The sequence below is a fragment of the Nanorana parkeri genome, unplaced genomic scaffold (genome assembly GCF_000935625.1).
Source record: "Nanorana parkeri isolate BGI_ZX_2015 unplaced genomic scaffold, ASM93562v1 scaffold99, whole genome shotgun sequence".
Taxonomy (NCBI): Eukaryota; Metazoa; Chordata; class Amphibia; order Anura; family Dicroglossidae; genus Nanorana; species Nanorana parkeri.
This window is the reverse complement of record NW_017306367.1, coordinates 2199416-2222802: the sequence shown is the minus strand read 5'-3', so window position 1 is coordinate 2222802 and position 23387 is coordinate 2199416. Positions and strand designations below refer to the sequence as shown.

At 41.5% G+C, this 23387-nt stretch overlaps 1 protein-coding gene across 1 annotated transcript in view; it reads right to left on the bottom strand.

The window, feature by feature from the left end:
• LRP5 (LDL receptor related protein 5) overlaps positions 1 to 23387 on the bottom strand; it is a 153209-nt gene that overhangs the window by 88760 nt on the left and 41062 nt on the right. Inside the window, exons 2-5 of the mRNA XM_018552882.1 lie at positions 22765 to 23158; positions 15201 to 15398; positions 11479 to 11675; positions 8090 to 8221 (exon numbers count right to left, since the gene is read on the bottom strand). Of these exons, the coding sequence (XP_018408384.1) occupies positions 8090 to 8221; positions 11479 to 11675; positions 15201 to 15398; positions 22765 to 23158 (921 nt within the window). The remainder of the gene's footprint in view (positions 1 to 8089; positions 8222 to 11478; positions 11676 to 15200; positions 15399 to 22764; positions 23159 to 23387) is intronic.

The following is a 23387-nucleotide window of genomic DNA, read 5'->3' as shown; positions in this document are numbered from 1 at the left end:
CGGAAGGCAATTTCGAACTGCAAACTGCCAGTCTATGGTACAATAGTTACATAACAATAACATAACAACCACCAACACCGAAAAACACACAAACAGCTGCATTATTGGCTGCATCAGGTATAAAAGCAGACAGACCATTACACAGGGTGCCTCTAACCTTAGTAAGTAATACAAACTACTAATTTAAAGTCATATGCAGATGTTGAATCCTCTCGTAACTGGCAAAAGTCCACTGGTAATAAGCATTACATTTAAACAAAGCTTCTCTGTATGATATCTGTTTTGTAACAGGCAGCCTATACAACCGAAAAATGTACTAAAACTATACTGCATATGTACCCATAGCAATTTAAAAGGAAGTGGGGCACATTCCCAGACACTGCACAATTGCCCGGGGCCTATTTAAAAACTGCTTTCCAAGTGTTTGAAATCTGATCTCAATATCAACAAAACCATTTGATGTGTGTAAACATAACACAATTAAACCATCTGTGAAAATGAAGGATTTGAAAATGTATTTGTTTCTCCTAAAGATTAAGTACTGTTTCGTTTTCTGGTAAAATCTGTAAGGAAAAGTTATAACTATTAACTTTACATAGTTGAGGGAAAATGGAATAAGAATGTCCACTGCTACGGGGCTGGGGTAGTAAAGTATTAAGAGCCCATCTGACAGTCTGCAACGTCAGCTTGTGCTCCCTTTTATGCTCAGATTAGACGAGATGGAGTGCAGATGCTGTAATATTACTTGAATCCTATGCAGTGACCAGGTACATAAGCACTTGAGAAAGAAGATAAGGGCTTGTTCACACCACTTACAGTGCATTCAGGTCCAGTGTGATCCAAAAAAAAATAGCTCATGCTGCATTTTTGCAGATTGCACTGGATCCGAACGCAGGCAATGATGATTTCAATGCACAGTCACGCCCCCTCCCGCCCCAGAATACAGGAAGCCGGCCAGGATGCGATACAGTGCGTTCCAGCAGTGAATCACGCAGGAAAGAACTGTAAGCCACTTACTTAAGCTTCTATTTCAAGACTAGAGATAGTCCAATTCGCCTACATAGAACATATAGCGGTTCAGACATGGACAAAAGGATGTAAATGAAGAACAAGGTATTGAAAAAAGTGATATCTGCATCTGACCTCAGACCTCACCTGTGCTCAGGAAGCAAAGGACAAGTGTTATGATGCACTTTACTTAAAGTGTATCTAAAGTCTAACGCAAAAGAGTAATATGTTGCAGCTTAAAAATCTTTAACACTTTCACTTCGAGTGTTTATAACATTTTCTGAAAGCACAGACCCTGTAGAACAAAACACAGCAGTGGCAAATTTTTACATTGCATGATATGAAACCCAAAAATTCAGTAAAATTTACACTTAGCTTTAGTACCATTTTTTTCCCACCAACATATAAAAGATGAGGTTATGCCGCGTAAATAGATACCAAACATGCCAAGCTTAAAAATGGCATGTCCCAGTGAAACTGCAACAAAATAACAGTACTCCAAAGTGTCCATAGAAGACCCTCTAAAAACAAGTAAAGGTCATAATTTTAGAGTTAACTGGGAATTTTGGCCCGCTTATTATTGCTCTCACTCACGTGGCAATACCTACCAAGTAGTGAAATCAACTTTTTTGTACATAGGCTCACCAAATGCGTGTTTATGTTTCTTTTTTTTGTTTGCATTTTTAAATATTATTTAACTTTTTTTTTTACTTTACTTTATTGCTATCACGTAGGGGGGCTTACGAGCCCCCTATGTGACACCACATTGGAGGTGATAGGTTCTCTATAAGGTGGGGGGGCCGCACGCTTTACTGGTCCCGAGAAGTGATTTGTGGGAGCTCAGCAACCAGAACCGCTTCCATCGTAAAGCAGACTACTGGCTTTGCACAGCTGAACAGAGTTCTGGTGGCTATAGCAGTAAGGCATAAGGTGCTGGCATCGAAAAGGTTAACAGCTGGACCAAGCTGTCCAGCAAAAGTGGCAGATAGAGGGTTGAGACAAACCAATTTACACTGACAGCGGTGCTTAAATGAATCAAAGCTGACCATTGTATGTAAAACCTTTATCCCAACTGGAAAAAAAAGTCCAATAGCAGTACCCTCTCCACAATGCTGATGTCCAGGGGTAGTTCCCTTGTTCATCCATAGAGTGGAATCACTCTAAGGACCCTGTCACACCATGTCCGGACCGGATCTGAACGCATATCTGCAAACGCGGTTCTGTTTTTTTGTGGGGGGGGGGGGGGGTAATGTCATTATGCAAATTAATCTCTTCCTGCTCCATGTCATAGCTTCTGTTGTGTTCCGGTGCGGTGCGTTTGTGACACATTCCAGTGCAGGAAAATTATAACATGCAGCATTTACAGACTGGTAGGCTGCAATATATTACATCTGAAAAGCTTAGGTACTCTTCAAAATCATGCGTAAACAGGTGCATTGCTTCACAGGATTTAATACATCCTGCATTTGAAATACTTAGAGAACTATGAGGTGAGTGCTTTTTACTCAGTTCATAGTTCTAGCCGACCTGTGACAATGAGACTGTCCCAGGTCGGCTCAGTAGATCGAGAAGTGAGCGAACACATACCGGCGTTCGCTTACCTCTCGATCCTGTCACAGCTCTCTGTCGTGACAGGGGAGGGGCTGGATTCCCCCCACCCCGTTCTGACCTGCCAGCGCTGACTGGGGATCGGACGGGGGAGGGGGCAGGTACAGCTGGCTCTGCCTCTAGATTTTTTTTTACTGAACAATGAAATTAAGAACAATTTTAATCAACATATCACATAAAAATGAGTATCAATATAATACATTGGTTGAACAAGGAGTGTGCAACGACCTATCACATTCCCAAAACAGGTGTGCTAAATTTAACCACTCTTTACAGGAAGGTTAAACATGTACATTGCAATAGGGAATAGAACAGTAGTGGAAACACCACAGGATAGGCAGACACGGAGCATGGAACTTAAACTGAGAGATCACACTGCTAAAGTCCCGAAGTGCAACAGATAGGTTGGCGTGCAGGTAGGTGGGCGGGCGAGGGGGCAGGAGGGAGCTGTGGTCGGTCTTCACATGTAAAATCTAGTTACATGTGCAGCTACCCCGAAGGTAAGACCTAGCGCTATCTTCAGGGATGTCTGTAATATAAGACCTACCCCGAACTAGGTCTTATTTTCGGGGTAGGTCTTCTATTACAGAAATCCCCGAAGATAGCACTAGGTCTTATTTTCGGGGTAGGTCTTACTTTCGGGGAAACACGGTACAAGAAGCCAGCAACGCCTATGCCTGTATCGCAGGCAAAAGCCTGCGACTGTGCAGAATCTGTGTATAACTGAAATATCGCTTCTGGGTAGACTGACCCCTAAAATGTTCAACCCGCAGATGCTGCAGTGCCGTCCGTCCGTTTTTTTACTACGGGCGGACGGCAAGAGGTTAAGGATCTCTTCACACCTATGCTTGTGTTTGACAAACACAGGTATTTTAGGTGATACAGATATGAATGCAATGTGCTGCCCAAAAAAGGTAAACGCAGGTTTATAGCAGGTGTTGAGGCTTTTAAAGTGGATGGAATGCAAAATGCATTAATGGAGGAAAATTTTTTTTTAAAAATCACGTTAACCCTTTTGCTGCCACCGATGTCATAGATGGGCAGCAGCGGGCCCCTATCCGTTTACCTGTGTAACGCTTTCGGCTTTAAACTGAAAGCGATTCAACCAGCATCGCAGGTGTCAGCGGGTAAAGAGAGAAACCAGTGAACGTCCGTTCGCCGATCTCCTCCCCACTGAACAAAACCAGAAGCAACAATGATTTCATCACTTCCAGTTTCTGAGCTGTCATTCCCCAGCTACAGAGGTCTGGGAAAAACACATGTTAGGTGCACCTACGTTCAAAACGATTACATAACACGTTAAGTATCACTGCATAGAGAGCAATAATTGTAGGACCTAAAATAAAGGTCATCTTTAACCACTTGAAGTCCGGGGTGTTAAAGCCCCTTCCCATCCAGGCCATTTTTCAGTATTCAGCGCTGCAGTAATTTGACTGACGTTTATTCTGTCATACAACGCTGTACTGAAATACATTTTATACAATTTTTTGGGGACAGATAGAGCTTTCTTTTGATGGTATTTAATCGCCACTGGGGGTTTTATTTTTTTATATATTAAGGAAAAATTATCGAAATTTAAAATAATAAACTGTTTCCCCTATATTAAATGATAAAACATTATTACCCAATTTTTTGGTAAAATATAAGAGACGGGGTCACGTCGGGTAAATAGACACCAAACATGTCAAGCCTTAAACACGCGCGCGCTTTTACCGCTCATCAGTTTAGTGTTATCAGTGATTGATGGCCCTAAAATTATTGCTCTCCCTCCGACGTTTGTGACGATATGTAACATGTGTAGCGCAATTGTCGATTTCCCGCGCTGGCGCATCGAACGCGTATTTACGTGTCTATAGCAGTTAGATGACTGACAGGTGAATGCGGAAGTGATGTAATACACATTACTTCCGCATTCACAGCACGGAGGGAGGTCAGCAAGGAAGACGATGCTGACCTCCCTTCCATCTTACCTCATGACGCCCTCCCGATCCGTAGATGGGGCAGCGGATCCCGGGATTGAAGGTGAGGAGTCAGGAGGGGGGGCGGCAGCAGCGGAATTCGAGCGGGGGAGGGGGGGGGCGCGCAGCCAGACAGCCCATACATACAATCGGCAGGCTATAGAGCCGCTGATCGTATGTATGTGAAACAGCCGGTAACGCCTGTAAAGAACGGGGCGTTTTTTTCTGCGCGTGAGCGCGCTAGGGGGCGCAAGCGAGCAGAAAAAAAGCCGTCTGGAGACGGCAACCCGCCAATGCGACTGTGCCGTCCATCCGTTTTTTCACAATGGGCGGACGCCAACAGGTTAAACGGATGACCTGTACAGACTTTTGACCTGTTCAATGGCAAGCCCTCGATTGCTCAGCTGGCCAAACCATTTTTGCAATTTTTCCCATTGTTTTGAATCCCTACTGCTGTGTTGCTAGCATTTGTAAAAGACCCCCCAAACCATATATTTTCTGAAAGCAAAAGCCCGGTAGGATCAAAAGATTGTGCTACTAATTTTTTTAGGTCCTGCGTTGAGTGCGCAAATGTTTATCAAATCAATATGAAAACGATAAAACAACACAAAATACACAATTCAATTGATAAAAGCACACACACAAATCAGGATTGGTGCACAAAAAAAAAACTTTTCCAACTAAATATAAAAGATAAAACTGTATTGGAGTTAATAAATAACAAATATTTGCAAATTTTAAATTGCGCCTTTTTGTAAAACGGTAAAAAAAATTAAGCAACACAAAACTGTAAATTAGCAACTTATGTTAAAAATCATTTGTGCACTGTATGTGTTGTGATAAAATGATACAGGCAGATAATTGCAACACAACGTATCACAATGCACAGCAATGCGTCACAACGCTTTGCCGTGCACTGCCACAGTTAAATTCATGTTATTTTTAAAAGCAACGCACCACAGCGCATGTGCATGGCGTCCACCACAATATGGTGAACACTGTTGCACATGGATGTTATCTGTGTGTGTGTGGGGGGGGGGGTGGGGGGGGGGGGGGCTGGGTGGGGGTTGTGTTTTATTTTTTATTATTCATATTTTGTATTACTTTTTATTTTTTATTTTTTTTACTGTTGGGGGAAATATCAGGGCTCCCACTTGGAGACTCGTATAAACAGAGTTATGACCCCACTTTACAGAGGTGCCTTGACGGTGGCAGTGTGGCTTCTACATATTTGTGGCCAAAGGTTTGTGCAACTAAAGCCTCTGCTTTTAACGCATACTGTTAGACAAGAGTTATTTGTTTTGTAGCAGGCTAGTTGGCAGGTGTGCTGGGGTCCTTTTTGTGTTTTGTATTGCTCTATGAACGTAACCCCTGCGAATTTCGGGGGTCGACTGTATTTTGCCTTCCTATTTTGCAAAATACAGCCAGCAAGGATTTTTGAAAAAAAACTATGCTTTGCCCCCTAAACAATTTCGATGGTACAGCACTCTTAGAAAATAACTGGCCTACGATAAATTAAGGCAGACTGTGAGAAAAGTACAGCCTGCAAGCCAACGTTAAGCTTTCTTTTAAAATGTCACTTCAGTGCTCAATTTAAGATTTAAAAACAAAGAGCAAAAAAAATGCTTTTACAGAAGGTATGCATAAATTGTGCTAAACAAAAACTTCCTCTCTTGACATGTTCCCCTGGGCCCAAAAATTCTAAGAAGGCCGCTAGTGACAACTGTGCAACTAAAAAGCTTTGCAGCAATTATACAGACTGACAAATGGCTGCAAACCTTTCCCGTATCACAAAAGGGTTGTTCATTTGTAAATGAGCTGCCCATGTCCTTGATCAAGAAGTCGCGATGGGCTCAGCATAGAAATTAGCCGTTTGATTTCTAATGCAAATGTTTACTGCTCGCAGACATGTGCATTAATTGGTTCACTTCTTTTTATAACCCGAGCTCACTCTGAAGAAAAAGAGCTCAACAGCAAACTTTTGCTTATTTTTTGGAGCAGCTTTGTGTATATCTATAAAAATATGTCAAACTGTGAATTCTGCTTTTAACCATAGGTCGGAATTGCAAGGCATGATCAGACATTTAAGAGCAGGCACTCCTCACCTAGAGAAATGTGTACTCTACATAGTAACTATGGCAAGTTCAATAGTTTTCCTTGCCTTAAAAATAATCACGGGGGTTCTTCTCCCTGCAGGCTGCTGCTCTTTTTTAATTTGAATCAGCTCTGCGTGGCTTTGCCACATAGCCACGTAATCTATTCACAGATCCTTTGACAGGATCTATAAATGGAGAAACTGCAGCAGAGGGACTTATAGTTCTCAATGCAATATAACTTTGGTGACTTCATCGCACTTGAAGACCATTCATTGTTACTCCCATTCATGTTACAGAATGCCCAAACCTCAGTACAAACGAGGAAGGGAGGAAGAGTCTGCAGGAGCCAGAGCACTATATCCCCAATCCACTGATCATGGCTGCAATGCTTTAACCACCTCCGGGCCGGCCGTAGTAAAAAAAACGGCCGGGCCGAGCTCTCTAGATCTGAGCGGGCGTCTTTAGCGTCTTTAGTCACTTAAAAACAAGCTGCTAGCAGGCTTCAGCAGACTTTCAACAAGTTTCAAATTGTGCTGAAGCTTACTGAAGCCTACTAGCAGCTTGTTTAAAGTGACGGTCAGAACTCCCATTATAATCTGTGTTTAACATCCCAAAACTGGAGCTGAGCGTTGCTTTAGAAGCTTCAACAAAGCAACATGAGCTGCAATAACTTTGTGCGTTAGCTTGGGTTTCCTAACACAAATCCAAAATATATAGTGGTAAAATAGAAGAAAATGGATGTGCATTCAGTCAGAACACTCCTTCAGAATCAGAGACTAATAAGAATGGTTCTATGTAGACTGTAAAGTGTTTCATAATATGTCAATAGTATATAAACATTGGAAATAAACAGGGCATTTATAGCTGTGTGTATTGATAGACACTATGATTATTATGAATATTGCTCCCACTATGGTTTAAATCATTTCTGTGCAATATTACACTGGAAAACAAAGATTTTGTTTCTTGAATGCTTCTGGGAGAATTCTTCCAGCAGTAAAACACTTTTAATCATCTTGAACTTGTGCTATGTAGCGGAAATTATGCATTATATATGAACTAACATTATGACAGTGAACACGTTAAAATGATTATAAGCCAATTCCATTTTTCTCAAGATTTCTACCTGATACAGTCATTCTGAATTATATCTCTGTTCAGCTTGAAGAGGTCTATCATAATCACCAAGTTTTCAGGAAGCAAAACTTTTGAAAAGATTTGTTGTCCAGTGTTATTGGCATGTTCATTGTAAGAACAATAGAGACTATACTGCATATCTTTGATGGCGTTGGATCCTGAACACGATGAACCAAACACCTTTACCATGTGGCCTATCTATTAAAATGAGTACGGTCTATGCTGGCTTTAAAAATGAATTGAACATGATGCTTTCATGTGAGCACATTCTTGTTTGCGTACCTGTTTTGCATGATTTCCCATTCTCTGTCAACTGTACTCCTGTTGGACAAGCACAGGTGTAAAACGGATCACTTGGAGATAACAGGCAAAGGTGTGAGCAGCCTCCATTATTATCTTCACATGGTGTGTGGACTGAAAAATACAGAGACAATGGGGAGACATTAATTTAAGTATAAATTACAGAAGACAGACCAGTAAATTAAAGAGAACAGTCATGAGAGGAACAAGGGCACTGCAGTTACTAACTTCTCATTCTGAAAATGCTAGATGCCTAGCAGTCATACTGATCCTTTAGAACAGGGGTAGCAAACCTCCGGCCCTCCAGCTGTGGTGAAACTACAAATCCCATGATGCATCTCTCTTCGGGAGTCATGTCTGTGGCTGTCAGAATCTTGCAATGCCTCATGGGATTTGTAGTTCCACCACAGCTGGAGGGCCGGAGGTTTGCTACCCCTGCTTTAGAACTTTGAGTAAACTAGGCAGCTTGACTTCTAACACTTCTCTAAGGCCTGGTGCACATCTAGGAGTTTTGAGCCGTTCAAAAAGCGCTTTTAACTGCCCAACACAAGATATCCCATGATTTTCAATGGCCCTGGTTCACACCTGAGCAGAAAAAAACCAAATGCCGAAAAGGTACAGGAGCTTCTTTGGGCAGTTAAAAGTGCTTTTTTGCACCATAGACTTCATTGGAAATGCTAAAGAACGCAAAACAGAAGCATGTTGCACGTTTTTGTGAGCGTTTTAACGCACTTTCTTCAATTGCCCACAATGGTTTATGAGCTGCCAATCAAAACGCGAGACTTCATGTACGCGCGTTAAAATGAATTTAAACGCTATATTCTGAAATGGGACTTACAAAAGCAGGTCATTATGTTCTATGCTATAGGTAATTGTGTGTTGTATTATTATTATACAGAATTTATATAGCGCCAAAAGTTTGCACAGCGCTTTACAATATTAGGCAGACATTACAGTTACAATATAAGTCAAGATAAGATGGTGAGGGAACTGCTGCCACAGAAGGCTTCTGGAAAGAGTAACAGAGAACATGGCTTATGTTCCCAATTTATCAACCAGGAAAACAAAAATCGGAGAAGATAAGCAGGAACTAATCTCAGCGGGAGATGAGAGGGGAGGAGGCTTCAAATTGTTAAGCTCAAAATCTTGTACCTGGCTGTAGAGGAGATGAACTTCTTCCAGTCTAGTAATTAAGTATCTTCTGCTAGCCGACTAGCAAGATACTAAAGCTTGGCCCAGTGGGCGATTCCTCCATCCATACAGTTTAGTGTAGATGGAGAAATCTGTAGCACTTTTCCGTCTGGCCAAAGAAAATCTGCAGAAAACCTATAGGCGCAGGGGTGTGGAATTCCTATCGCCCGACGCCCGGGACAGGCAGTTTCGGGCGAGTAGTTTTTTTCTACATTTAGCCCGGCTGCGGGCAAGCAGCACGGCTACATGTAGTATGGGAGCCGTTTCGTACAAGTGGTTTTGAACGGCTGTACAGCCGTCCAAAATCATTTGTAACGAGCCTGAATCTCACTCCCCTCCTCTCTCTATCTATCTATCTTATCTCCAGCGGCCGGCCAGCGGGCCGGCCATGTACCTCTCGCGGCTGTCTCAGGCTGCACGCTGGCTTGTTTTCTGGCCTGGTCTTCGGGGTCCCCCCCTCTTGTGGGGGACCTGGGACCAGGCAAATTAGATTAGGTTACAGCACGGAGCAAAGAACGCTTCTTTGCTCCGTGTGTGAAGTGATACAGGAATGCAGCCTTCCTGTCACAGGAGAACGAGCACAGTACTGTGCTAGAACTCCTGTGTTGGAGGTGATAGGGTCAATAAAGAGAACCTGTCACCTCCAAATGCTTTCACACAGGGGCTTGTTAGCCCTTGTGTAATGGCAATAAAGTGAAGTGAAAAAAAAGCAAAAAAATAAATGACAATTAAAAATGTAAATACATAAAACTGGAAAAAATAAAAAGTTGATAAAGTAAAAAAATAATACAAATAAATGAGAAGTAAAAATAACCAATATTAGATTAGTTAAAAAAAAAAGTAAAAAAAAAAAAAACCCTGCTGCACCCACCATCTGCATGCATGGGGTATTGTGTGCGATTGGAGTGGGTGATCCGTTGCATGGCAATTGTGCACAAAATCGTGTGGATGGCCTAGCAGTCACAGAATCACATACCACCGCCGATCGCACTGGCGGTGCCATTATTGTCTAATGGCACCCCAGTCACGCCTGGTAGATTGCGCGGTTTCCCGCCACAATACCGCCCGTGCAATCAGACATAATCACGGTTGAAAACACTGCATGGTGCGTGTTGCGAAAAAGGTACATGTACCTTTTTTCAGTGATTGCCACACGGATGTAACTCCACTGAAATCAATGGGGCCGCGTGGCAACTGCTGCATGCAACCGCACACGATCGCCCAAGTCTGCACCTAAAGGGTAAATTCACTTTCCCAAGTAATTTGGAAAAATGTAATTACCTGCTAATATCTAGCCTCCTCCCGCTATACTTACCTTTCAGGGAACGGTCCTTCCCATCTGCCAATATGGGTGTACCATCTGTAATTGTGCCATGTATTCTGAATTTCGCTCGCAAATTGCAAGCACTCGTTGGTCAGCGCAGTCACCTGACGCCACTGACCAATGAGAAACTCTTCTTGGCACTGCTAAATACGGTTTGGGTAAAATACATTTTTTTTGTATCAGGACAAGTAGATTGTCATGAGGAACAAGTAGATCGGGCCCCCGCTTTAATCCTTGGACAAGTAGTTTTTTCAAAAATTTCCACACCCCTGAGGCGTATGGCCAGCTTTACACTTCAAGATTCCATATTTATGAACCTGATTACAGATAAGAAAAAAAATGTGATGCAGAGACGATCTCCAATTTCTCTTTTCAGTTTGTCTACTGGAAATTAGATTTTCTGGGAACACGGGAAAAACACCAAGTTGACAGTATTCTTCTAAATTCAGCATCCATACATGACCGATCACATGTTACAAGACCCTGTAGGAGCTAATGGATGGAAGAAGCAACTCAGGAAAGAATTCATATACAAGATAATTGAAAGTCATTTCTGTTGCAGCATCTCCTGACCTCAATTCCACAGTCTCATACTTGGGAAAAACAATCAGAACTTACACACGGCTCCAACAAGCAACAAATATGCCTTGCTCTGTCCAAAGAGGTTTCTGTAAATGGGCACATCTGTCTTTGACAACCAAGGTACAACCAACAGACCTCTATCAGACCTTCCAGTTGTGTGAATCTTTTCTTTTTTTGCTGATCAGATGTATGTGGTTCAAGACAACTAGCAACATCACATTACAGGTATTTATTTACATTCACTCCAAAACAAAAACAACAAAAAAAAACTTACAGTATGGCTGTCGCTCTGGGCTGAAAACCTGAATGTCCATGGGAGAGTACAATGCACTAAGAATCTCCCTTCTTTTCTCCCCAGTTTGTTTGTTACAGGCATGGATGGAACGAGTTTGCCAATCAGTCCAATACAAGGTATCACCTGCTAGAGTGAGTGCAAATGGATGTGTAAGGCTTCCTTCAACAACCTTCTGCCTGTAAGTGGAACGACAGAGAGCTATGTTAACAGTTATATATTTATACATAAAAACACTGAATTGTCAGTCTACCCAAAACAGATATTTCAGGTCTGGGTAATATGTTGCTGGGTTTTAATCATCCACAATAATCTCTGCTGCAGCCATTAAAAGGAAATCTCAACCCCCCTGTTGAACTGAGAAAGCAGGATCTAAGAGTGAGGGTACATAACAGGGAACTCTGGTGTGACACGTGTCCCCAAGAGATTTAACCAACAGGTATGCAAGTCAACCCACAAACATCCACCTAAAACCGAGATGTCTATGTTGTGCAGGTTGACATTTAAAATGGCAGGATTTCTTAATATGGTATCATCCTAAAACTACTGTCTGTTTGCCTTTAATATTTGATAAATGTAAGTGCTCCATATCTCCTGACAAATGTTGCCAATAGTGGCCTGATTTCTGTGTTACCCAAATTTGCAAGTGTATTACATCTCACATTAAGGACAAACACAATTCACAATCACATTTTACAAAAATAACGATGCCACAGGTGTTAATAAACTCAAAAAATAGCTTTCATTGTCTTAATATGTCAATATTTAAAAGGGGTGATGTCAATTTTAATGCAATATTTTTAGTATTAGGTAGAGTATGGCAGGGATAAAACTTGCTAGGTTTTTATTTGTCTGTGACCATATTGGGGGGATTTCTCATTAATTTCTGACTTACAGGAAGAAAATATTTAAAACAAATATCTTTAAGCTGGCCTCTTATTTTAAATTTCACAAGATATGGTTAACACTTTCTGTCCAGCCTTTCTAACTAAACGGCTGGACAGTGGCTTCTTGAATGCTGTTTGGGCATTTAAATGTCCTTTCCATGCTTCCGCTCGTGCCTGCCACCGCTCAGTGCGTGCAAGTATGAAACAGACTGTAATTTAAACAGCCGGCGATGCCTGTTTACATACAAGCATTCGGGTGGCTATAGAGCCGCCCGGTCGCTTGTATGTTGTCTACATGTTTGTGCCCCACCCACTCCGCCTATCCTGGGGGATCCGATGGGCCCTGTGCGGGCCCGGGACTGGAATGGCAGCTCTGTGAACGGAGATCAGAGGGGATCAGCTCCTGCTGAACTCCCCTCCAGTCTCTGAATGCGGACATGATGTGTAATACATCACTTCTGCCTTCAGCTGTCATTTCTCTGGCTTCTGTAACTGGAGAGAAGCTGGTGAGGCAGATCTCTGCTTTATCAGCTTCTTTGGGAATCCCTAGGTGACATTAGGGGTCTTAAAGACCCCTAATGTCTCCACAAAGAGGATCTGTCACTGTAAATTTGCTATCACATAGGGGTATTCTTAGCCCCCTATATGATAGCAATAAAGTTAATTGTGAGAAAAAAAAAAAAAAAGCCCCCCCCCCCTTCACATACAAACATGCGTTGGGTTAGCCTACATGCAAAGACGATTGCGCCCATTGCGGCACGCATGTTACATATCACCGTGAATTTCGGAGCGTGAGCAATAATTCTAGGGGGCTCATTTACTGATGATTACCCAACAGGACCCTATTTTTTATATTTTTCTAAAAAAATAGTTAAAAGGTTTGCTAACAGAACATAGCGAAAACAAAAAACCCAGTGGTGATTAAATATCACCAAAAGAAAGACCTATCCGTTCCCCCCAAAAAAGAAGCTATAAAAATAATTGCAGTACAGCGTTGCATGACTGAATAAATGTCAAAGTACCGCAGCACTGAATACTTAAAAATGGCCAGGACAGGAAGGGGTTTAACATCCCAAGCTTCAAGTCGCTAAAATCAGACTGAAGGAAGATAATTGTAAAACACATTATATGGAGACTGTTCTAAATTGCTGAACTTGAGGAACCGAAGCATTCCCAGGGAACAGACATGGCACATTCCCAGCTGTCAGGCATCTAATACACTGCAGTTAAAGTTGTATACACATTACAACTTATATTTATTTATTTTTTTGAAAGTAGCCACTGATCTTCTGATGCATATATAGAAGTTTAAAGAAATTACATAAATAATAAAATAATAATCAGTGGTTCGAATTATTGATGAATTTAGCCATAACTTAAAATAACCTAAAACAGCAAAACACCTCCACAGATTATTAACCACTTGCCGTCCGCCCGTTGTGAAAAAACAGACAGACTCACTGATAACACTAAACTGATGAGTGGTAAAAGCTTTTAAAGCGTCGCCTATGGCCAATTTTGGGTACTGTAGGTTTTTAAGGTTTTGCGCGCGTGCAATTTTAAGGCTTGACATTTTCGTGTCTGTCTGTTTACCCGACGTGACCCCGCCTTTTATATTTTACCAAAAAACTGGGTAATAAAAGGTTTTATATATCATTATAGGGGAAACAGTTTTTTTTTCGATAATTTTTCCTTAATATGGTAAAAAATAAAAACCCCAGTGGTGATTAAATACCACCAAAATAAAGCTCTATCTGTCCCTAAAAAAGGGTATAAAATTAATTTCAGTACAGCGTTGCATGACGGAATAAATGTCAAAGTACCGCAGCGCTGAATACTGAAAAATGGCCTGGCCAGGAAGAGGGTTTAACACCACGGACTTCAAGTGGTTAAAGACATACCGTTTTTAACAACTATTTACATTAAAAAAAAATGTTTTCAGGTGTCGTAAACCTATACTTCGGTAACTTGGGGAAAATAACGACATACAAATGCCCCCTGTTCTTACTCACCTAATTGAGAGCGCTACAGCCCTTTGGTACCTTAGCCTGCAATTCTCATTCTAAACTAGTCTTTCCCTACTTGGTTTGCAGTTATCAAGAATCCCACAGCTAAATTAGATCATGATCTTGTATTAAATATCTATCTATACAATTATAAGTATAAGTTATGATCATTCAACATATTATTTCAACAGTGTTGTCTGTCTAGTTTCTTCCTTTTTTAAACTTAAGTGTTAATTTTGTTGTGTTTACTGACAGTAGAGTAATGTTTCCAGAAATTAATGGGAAAATTCCTGTGAAATTCCACACTTAAGCAGTCTAAACAGTTGTGCTGAAAACTGCTGGGAAAAGGTCATAGTCTGACTGGGTGCAGTGACAACCCTTCCAAACAGTTAACTATTTCCTAGCAATATTATAGAACGCCAGCTTTCATCATGCTGCAAAACCTATGTACTTAATCTTTGGTAATAAGGCCATATCTTCTGTGCATTTCAAGGCTTGGCTGAGCCCAGTGAAACAAAAACAAAAAATACATAAAATTTCAAATAAAAAACGTACATGCTTTCTTCCAATCAAGACAGCCATTTTTGCTGCTTGTAAGATGTGGATCATATTTAATATATGATGACAGGGCAGTAAATAGGAGTTCCACTGCATTTAAAAAAATGCATCAATTGCATACCATAAACATAAGGACCATCAAGAAAACATTGTAGGCTGCAAAACAGCCCATGGTTACTATTTTAGCAGCAAAGGCATATGTAGAAAAGAGATATAGAAAATAGATTTATTTACATTATTTAAATATCAGTACCTGAAAGAACCATCCAAATTGGCCCGGTGAATAAAGCTAAGCTTGGCATCTGCCCAGTAAAGTTTTTGTTCATCTAGATCAATTGTTAGTCCATTGGGCCAATAAATTTCAGAATCTACTATAATTTTGCGCATACTGCCATCCATTCCAGCACGTTCAATCCTGGGAGCTTCTCCCCAATCCGTCCAGTACATGTACCTGCGGAATTAAACCACATAATATTGTGTTAGTATAATCTAATGTAGCACTGTATCCTATATGATATTACACAAGACTTAGCTTCCCTTCCTAACAACTTGTTCTGTGAAGTAATTAATTCTCAAAGATCCCCACAAACAAATCTGTAGAAAGGTGGGATTTCTGCTGGCTCAATGTTCTGTGCTAAACGTGTGCGCCCAGGAAAGTGACTAAGCTGTCACCAACAGCTCCCAGTCACTGCTTATGATTGGAAGTCAGTGGGACGGGCTGTAACAGAGACAACTGTCATCAAGAACCCCTTAAAGGGCCTTCAGGAGATGGCGCCAAGGGGTTAAAAACACCCAGTGCTTGTTTACATTAGAGGGCTTGCAGAATGACAATATCTGCTCTCTATAAATGTTTTGTTGTCATGCTTGAAAATAAATTTCTCCACAATGCCAAAAACTCCTGAGGTGAATTATTTTAACTACTTCAGGACTGCCATGTTAAACCCCCTTCTTTACCAGGCTATTTTCCATTTCCAGTGCTGTGGAAATTTTACTGAAAATGTATTTATCACGCAACACTGTACCCAAATTAATTTGATATAGGTTTCTCTTTGTGGTACCGTATATACTCGAGTATAAGCTGTCCCGAATATAAGCAAAGGTACCTAATTTTACCACAAAAAACTGGGAAAAAGTATTGACTCGAATATAAGCCGAAATGAGGCAGCTACTGGTAAACGTACAAAATGAAGATAGATACCAATAAAATTACATGAATATTTATTTAAAAGAAAAACAATAACCTAGCTCTGTAAGTGGAAAAGGGGGTACAGGGCTACATATCATGTACTACGGATCATTTAACCCATTCATATTAGCAGAGGATAATTGTAAATCTATTGTTCAGTGCATTCTATATGTAGTATATAGTTCATGTACATATAGAGTGCCTGCAAGAATACATTTGACGCTGACTCGAGTATAAGCCGAGGGGGGCACTTTTCAGCAAAAAAAATGGGCTGAAAAACTCGGCTTATACTCGAGTATATACGGTATTTAATGACTGCTAAAAAATGGTTTCTCTTACATAGGAAGTAAAAATGCCAGGACAGTAGGCAAAGCCACGAAATTACCTCTTTTTGGAAGCAGACACCCGAAGTGATTTCTTTGGCGCAATTTTTTGCAAATTAAAAAACATGCCGGTATTAAAGGGGGTAAAAACATGGAGCTTGGTAATGGAGTACTAGATACATTAAATGTACCGGTCAAACACAGAGGGAAGCAGAGGTGAAGAAGTTAATGTTCTGGTCACATATGGTAGGAGACAAGGAGGGGGAGGGTTAAAATGATTACCCCACTATTATTCTTTGCTGCTACCCCTTGTTTTTACTAGGAACTAAATGAATGAATGACTGATTAATTAATAAGTTCTGTCAGTCATCCCTGACTCTGTTGTAAGGGAAAGGGGAGGGTTTATCAATTTAAACATTGCCATGTGTTCACTCTGATAGCCAATCACAGCGATTACAAGGCACAGAGCCTGTACGATTCAGGCTCGGTACCTGAAGCTAATGTTCGCCACTGTTTTATGATAGGTGTGCACACCCAGGCAGGAACGAGAGGATGTACAGGCACATCCTCCTGGAACAATAGGGTAGCAGACCGGCTGTATATGTATAGTGGCTAGCTCACAGGTGGTTAAAGAGCTTTTACTGCTTGTTCAGATTATGTGAATACTTTAGCATGCATAGTCTTGGAACAGGTTCAATTTAAAGGGTAGCTAAACAGAAGAATAAAGGTTTTCTATATTGCAGTTTATTAGTCCTTAAATGTAGTAATTTATTTTTTCAGGCATGTTCAAATATTTTCGCCTTGCGACACTAGCAGTAACACACTTCCTAGGGTGACAATGCTCACTCATTATACTGTTTCCATGTAGAAGCAACATTTTCACTACCCACTCCTGATTGGGACTACAGGATGTCTCCACCTCGCCCCATCTCCATAACACAGGGAAAGATCTTCTGTAGTTGACAGAGGTGAACTGGGCAGGGATAATAACACTGCTTGGGATTTCAGCACAGCAAAAACAGAGTGCAGAAGCTAGGAGCCCCCTGGATTACCGACCGAACAACAGGTATTTTACCTTTTTTAAGTAGTCCTCCTCTGCTGATTGACAGCAGGCAGTGGGCGGGTGCAATAGCCAGGCTGCTATTGTAATTTAAAATATCCAATAGCAGGCTGGCTATTGTTTCCAGCCGCTGATGGGAGACTTGACGCTGGTGTTCTATCAATCCCTCGAACTTGACTCCGAGGAATTGATAGAGCACTGGCAGAAGAGAGGGCATGGGAGAGAAGAGAAGGGAAAGGGGGGGGGGGGGGGGGAAGAGGAATGCAGAGTGACCACAGTCTCTTCTCCCCACTGGTGCCGGCTGCAGTGGTCTATGTCCCCGCTGCCTCTGCCGATACAGATGGGGAGAACAGCAGGCATTGAAAAGGAACACAGACTGCTGCAGCAAGCACCAGCAGGGATAAGAACGGAGGAGCAGAGCAGCGGCTCTAAATAATCAATCAACTAATCGATAATGAGAACAATTCTCATTATCGATCATAATCGATTTAATCAATTAGTTGTTACAGCCCTACAGTCAACATTCTATAACTTAAAATGAACCACAACAAATATACTCAATAGTTTGCCTTTAGCTATCTAAAATGTGAGGACCAACAAATCAACTTGGTAGCGGAAGGGAGGCAAGCATGCAGGAGCGCACCTTACTGGCCCAAGCCTAGCAGTGACTAACAGTGTAAAAGTAGAGAATGTCACTACACGATTTTGCATGTTCTTATTTGATCCTCAATTATTTGCTCCGTCCTATGAATGTGCACACATTCTTACACAAGGGTTGGTCAAGCCAGCAGGTGCCTATGCCTACCAAGGTCTGAGTAATCACTGCAGTATGCCTTCAGAAAACTTTAACATACTTAAAAAAAACAAAAAAATGTTATGGTTTTTACATAAAGCATTATTTACAAATATCAATTCAATTGTAGTATTAAGCCAACAAGCAACAGAGAACGATGCAAAAACAGTGTGTACAGTATTTGAGGAGGAGCTATAGAAGTGCTCCTGCAGGGGGAAGGAAGGGCAAAAGAGATAAATTTCCCACCAGCTGGCCACTGTCATTGGAAAATGCCTTGATCACTAGTGTCAGCAACAAAAACACGAACATTCAGCTAAGACGCTGTGTTTAAGCACCCACCGGGTGATGGCTAAAACGGAGGTTGGTCCAATCATACATGCATGTCGTTAGCCGTGGATCCATCCCACCCTCAGCTTTTTCGTTTCCTAATTCTCCCTCTGCTGCGGCTTCCTTTATTCGTGCACACTGACATTTGGCCAGAGCGTGCACACTGACATTTGGGAGCGGGAGGCGGAATCTCAAGTGAAAAGACAGTCAGCAGCAATAGATGGTAAGAACCGCCGACTCAGCCTCCCTGCACTCAGTGGTCTTGCCCATCTCTCTTCACCGGTCCTGCCTCTCTCTCTCCCTGCTCTGTGTCACTCTGACATCCTAGAAACCGCTGATCGGATGCTTGTCAGCCTGCAGGGATCCCAAGTGACATCATTCACCATATATGGGCTTTCCCATATGTGATAAATTATGCTACACAACATCTCCCAACCGGCTGATGCATACAGTCTTCTGCTGACTGGGAGACTACAGCATGGATACATAGCAGCACATGCCTGGAAGGCAGGCACAGAGGACGGGGAAGAAGAGGTAGGCAGAGCACTGTGGGGACAGAGCTGCTGTGCATGCCCATATATTAATGGACACGCAGCAGCTCTCAAGAAGCACCGTCAGTCACAGTGACGCTGATCAGTGGGGAGGATCCCGACAGTATTAGCGGGATCTCTTCTCTTTGCAGCGCTTAGCCCTGCCCACCATCTTAAAGAAGCAATTAAACGTTTAGGGTGCATTTTGGCTTATAGGAGTAAATTAGACTATTTGCTCCTTTAGCCTAAGGAATGCAGTAATGAAGAAAAACTAGAACCCCCATAGTTATCCTTTAGGGCAGTGCCCAACATAGCCTTAGTCTTGATTACTATTTATAGACATTAGAAATTAGTTTTATAAATTTGCAAATCTCATGCTCTAAAATGCTATACTTAATATAATTTTCCTTAATAAAGCAGATACACAGTTTAGTGCCCCTTTAAATAAGAAAACCAGTGTCAGATCATTCATTTTGAAGCTACTGGCACTGGTCCTAACCGTACAAGAGGCATATTCTTCATGTAATCATTTTAGAGCCTAGGATAAAGGACCTGGTAGTTTGAAAACCTCACTAACAGTGGTTGAGCTTAAAATAGAGACAGCTACTCACTGGCATATGTTCATCCCTCTGAGCCAAAATGCAATGTCAACAATCTCAGCAAGATGATGATCTTTCAAATAACTATCTAGAAGTGTACAGGACTTCACAATTTAAACATTTCCCCATGAGGAATTCCTTGGGCCACTTTAAACAGTGAAAATGACCTAACAAAATTGGTACTTGTTTTTTTATCAGGCTGTACTTTGTCTTTAAAAATATTCTTTTGAGACATTCAGACAAAATAAAAATTAGGATTACAAATCATCAGTTAGTATTGTACAAAAGTGTAGGAAAAAAAATGTCGTGGCTATTACTCAATAATATTGTCTTTCCTTTGTTCAGACCTTCTGTAAAGAGTATGTAAACGCTAACAATTAACTTTTCTTATTTGGTCCCTTTTGACTTGTTAAAGTGACACTAAACTCAGGGGTTAGATCATAAAAATGCTTTCACATCAGGGCTGCAACCAAGTAATCAATTGACCGTTGTCAACTATTCTCATTATCGATTAGTTGGTTGGATCCCCTAGCTCTCTCCTCCACGCTTTTGATTAATCAGATTTTAAAAAAATAAATACCATTCTTAATTTAAAGTAAAAATACACAGATGCAGTGTTACAATGTTTACTTCAGAATAAAACTGGATGCACAATTTTTTGCAATCGCACTGCACTGGAACGCACTTCATTGTGGTACCGTGTGTTCCAGTTCGGGTGATCAAACTGTGGATGGGAGACGCATTTGGGTTGCCATTGAAATAAATGGCACTGCAATGCACCTCCCACAGCTGAATTTGTCAGGCCGAAACTGAAAGACTTTTTCCCACCTTTTATATATATATTTTTTTAACATAATGGTATTGTAAGCACATGACACTTGAATAGCTTCAGCCATGGAATGACAGTTGCCAGTGGCAAGATTCTGCAGACGGCAGCTGAATGTAAATACAGCAGGTAGTGGGCAGGTACAATAGCAAGCATGCTGTTGGCCATTTTTAAATTGCAATAGCCAATAGCAAGCTGGTTATTGCACCCGCCCACTGCTTGCTGTGCCGTTCTCCCAGCGTGGAGGAGAGCTAGGGGACACAACCAACTAAACGATAATGAGAATACCTGACAACTAGTCTCATGATCAATTGTGATGAAATAATCGATCAGTTGGTTGCAGCCCTCGTAGGGACAATTTAGTTTTTCAGATTCACAGCATACAACATCTTACTTTGGCCTGCTCACACTGAGATACATATGCATTTATATCTTTCTACATGATGAATTTCATGCAGTAAAAAGTACAAATGTCGTAGCTGCAACTTTCAATTAAAAACTAAATCAAAGATGTAATATCTTTATTTAGATGCCAGGTTCACTAGTATATTCTTGCTTTCATGTTATCTTGGGGTGGACACCCCTAATGGGAGGTTTTTGTAATAGTAGCCAATTTCCACAAAACAGTTCGTGTTTTAAACTGGTCACAATAAACTTTGTTATAAGTGCAGCAAACACAGGCATTGTTACCATAATTAAAAGGAGAACTATGAGGTGAGTGCTTTTCACTCACCTCATAGTTCTAGCCGACCTGTGGCAATGAGACTGTCACAGGTCAGCTCAGTAGATCAGGAGGTGAGCGAACACATACCGGCGTTCGCTCACCTCTCGACAGGGGAGGTGCTGGATTCCCCCCTCCCCGCTCTGATCCGCCAGCGCTGACGACTGGCGGAACGGACGGGGCCGGGTACAGCTGGCTCTGCCTGTAGACAGGCAGAGCCAGCTGTCACTCACGCAGCTGGGCGGATCCAGACATAATTGTCGGGATCCGCTTCAGCGTCTCAGTATACCGCAACAGTAGCTCGCGGTATACTGCGAGCTGTATACTGAGCTTAGGGTGACGGGAGGACGCTAGTTTCTGTCCTCCCCTTACCCTAAGGAGAACTATGGGGAAAAGCCTTAACCCCATAGTTCTTCTTTAAGAAAACAGCATCCTTTAGGTTGGTCTATCGGAAACAGGAGGGGGGCCGCCAAAACTTACCATTTTATCTTGCTCCATTTTATCTCCTATTCATACCCTACTTTGTTTCCCTCTGATGCTCCCCTCTCCCTCTTAAAGTAATATTCAAGTTAAAGGGTTTTTTAAGTCATTTCAAATACTTATTCAATCACTTACAATGGATGCTGCTTCTTGAGGTTTCAAAGTTTTAGTTTCCTGCAGAATCAGCTGCTCCCCTGAGCAAGGTCCCTGATATCCTTTTTTAGGGTGGTTCCTTTCCCCTATGGTGCCAGCCTTGTGTGCTAGTAAGCTGTGTCTCCACAGAGACAGAAGGGAAATGGCTTGCCTTGCTATCTGCTTCTCACTTCTCCCTTCTCCAAGCTAGTAAATGGACAGCTGCTGGAGACTGCTGATCTTTTATTAATACAATCAAGCTGATCCGTCACTTGTGATGTTGTACTGGACAGAAAGCTCAGAGAAGTGGAGCTGAGAGAATTGGAGTCAGCTGTTCGTAAACATGACGATTGTAAGCACATGTATTCGGTCCACTTAAACCCATTGACAGGGATGATGACTAAGTTTGCTAAGCAATGCATGCTTGTTTGATCTGAATTCAACATCCTGTGCTAATACTCAGTTATTGATACTTATAGCGTGAGAGTGGCCATTTTGGATATATCACTTCCAATAAGTTAAACTTGAACTGTATATGGATAGACAAGTATGAGAACGCCCTGCAAAAATGTGATAATTATTGATAATACTTGTATCTAACAAAATAATATATCTGACAAGGGGAGATTTATAAAGTGTTTTATTCCTTGTGATATACTAATATGACATGTTATGTCTCAACTTACTTAAGTTAGAATGCATGCAGCATTTGCTAGATAGCTAGATAAGTAGTTTGACTGGCTTGACTTGTTTTCTCAAAATTACTTTTTAACATGCTAGGATAAAACTGAACACCATATACAGAAAGCGCATTCAAAACAATAAGGAATGAAAATGTACCCATGAGCAGGATCCAACGCTATGGCTCTAGGCTGATCCAGATCTTGCCAAAAGAGGACTTTTCTATATGTGCCATTGAGGTTTGCAACCTCTATCCGGTTGGTTTCAGAGTCCGTCCAATAAAGTTTCTTGCCAATCCAGTCACATGCCAGACCGTCCGGGGACACAAGGCCAGAGATGATGACATGTTGCAAGCTCTTGCTCTGATTATACAAGATTCCTTTTATCGACTCTTCGCTGACATCTGTCCAGTAAATGAGCCCTTGAGAATAAAAAAAGTCCACAGCAGCTGCGTCTTCCAAACCACTTACCACTACCATGGAATCCGATTTTGTGCCACCAGCATCCACTAATCTGACGTCTCGACGGTTAGCAAACAACAATAACGGAGATGCTGAAATGATAAACAACAGTAATAGATCAGATTTGTAAGCCACTAAATTAAATATAGCTCTAACACCAACCCCTAAACCCGAATATATATGCTTTACCATGTTCATGTTATTTCAAAAGTTGTTTTTAACTTTTATAAATATGTAGCATTCATTAAAATATTAATACTTGGTAATCCTGCCATAATTATCCACGTTTAGACGCTTCCTGTTTTGGAGCGACAACTGTTT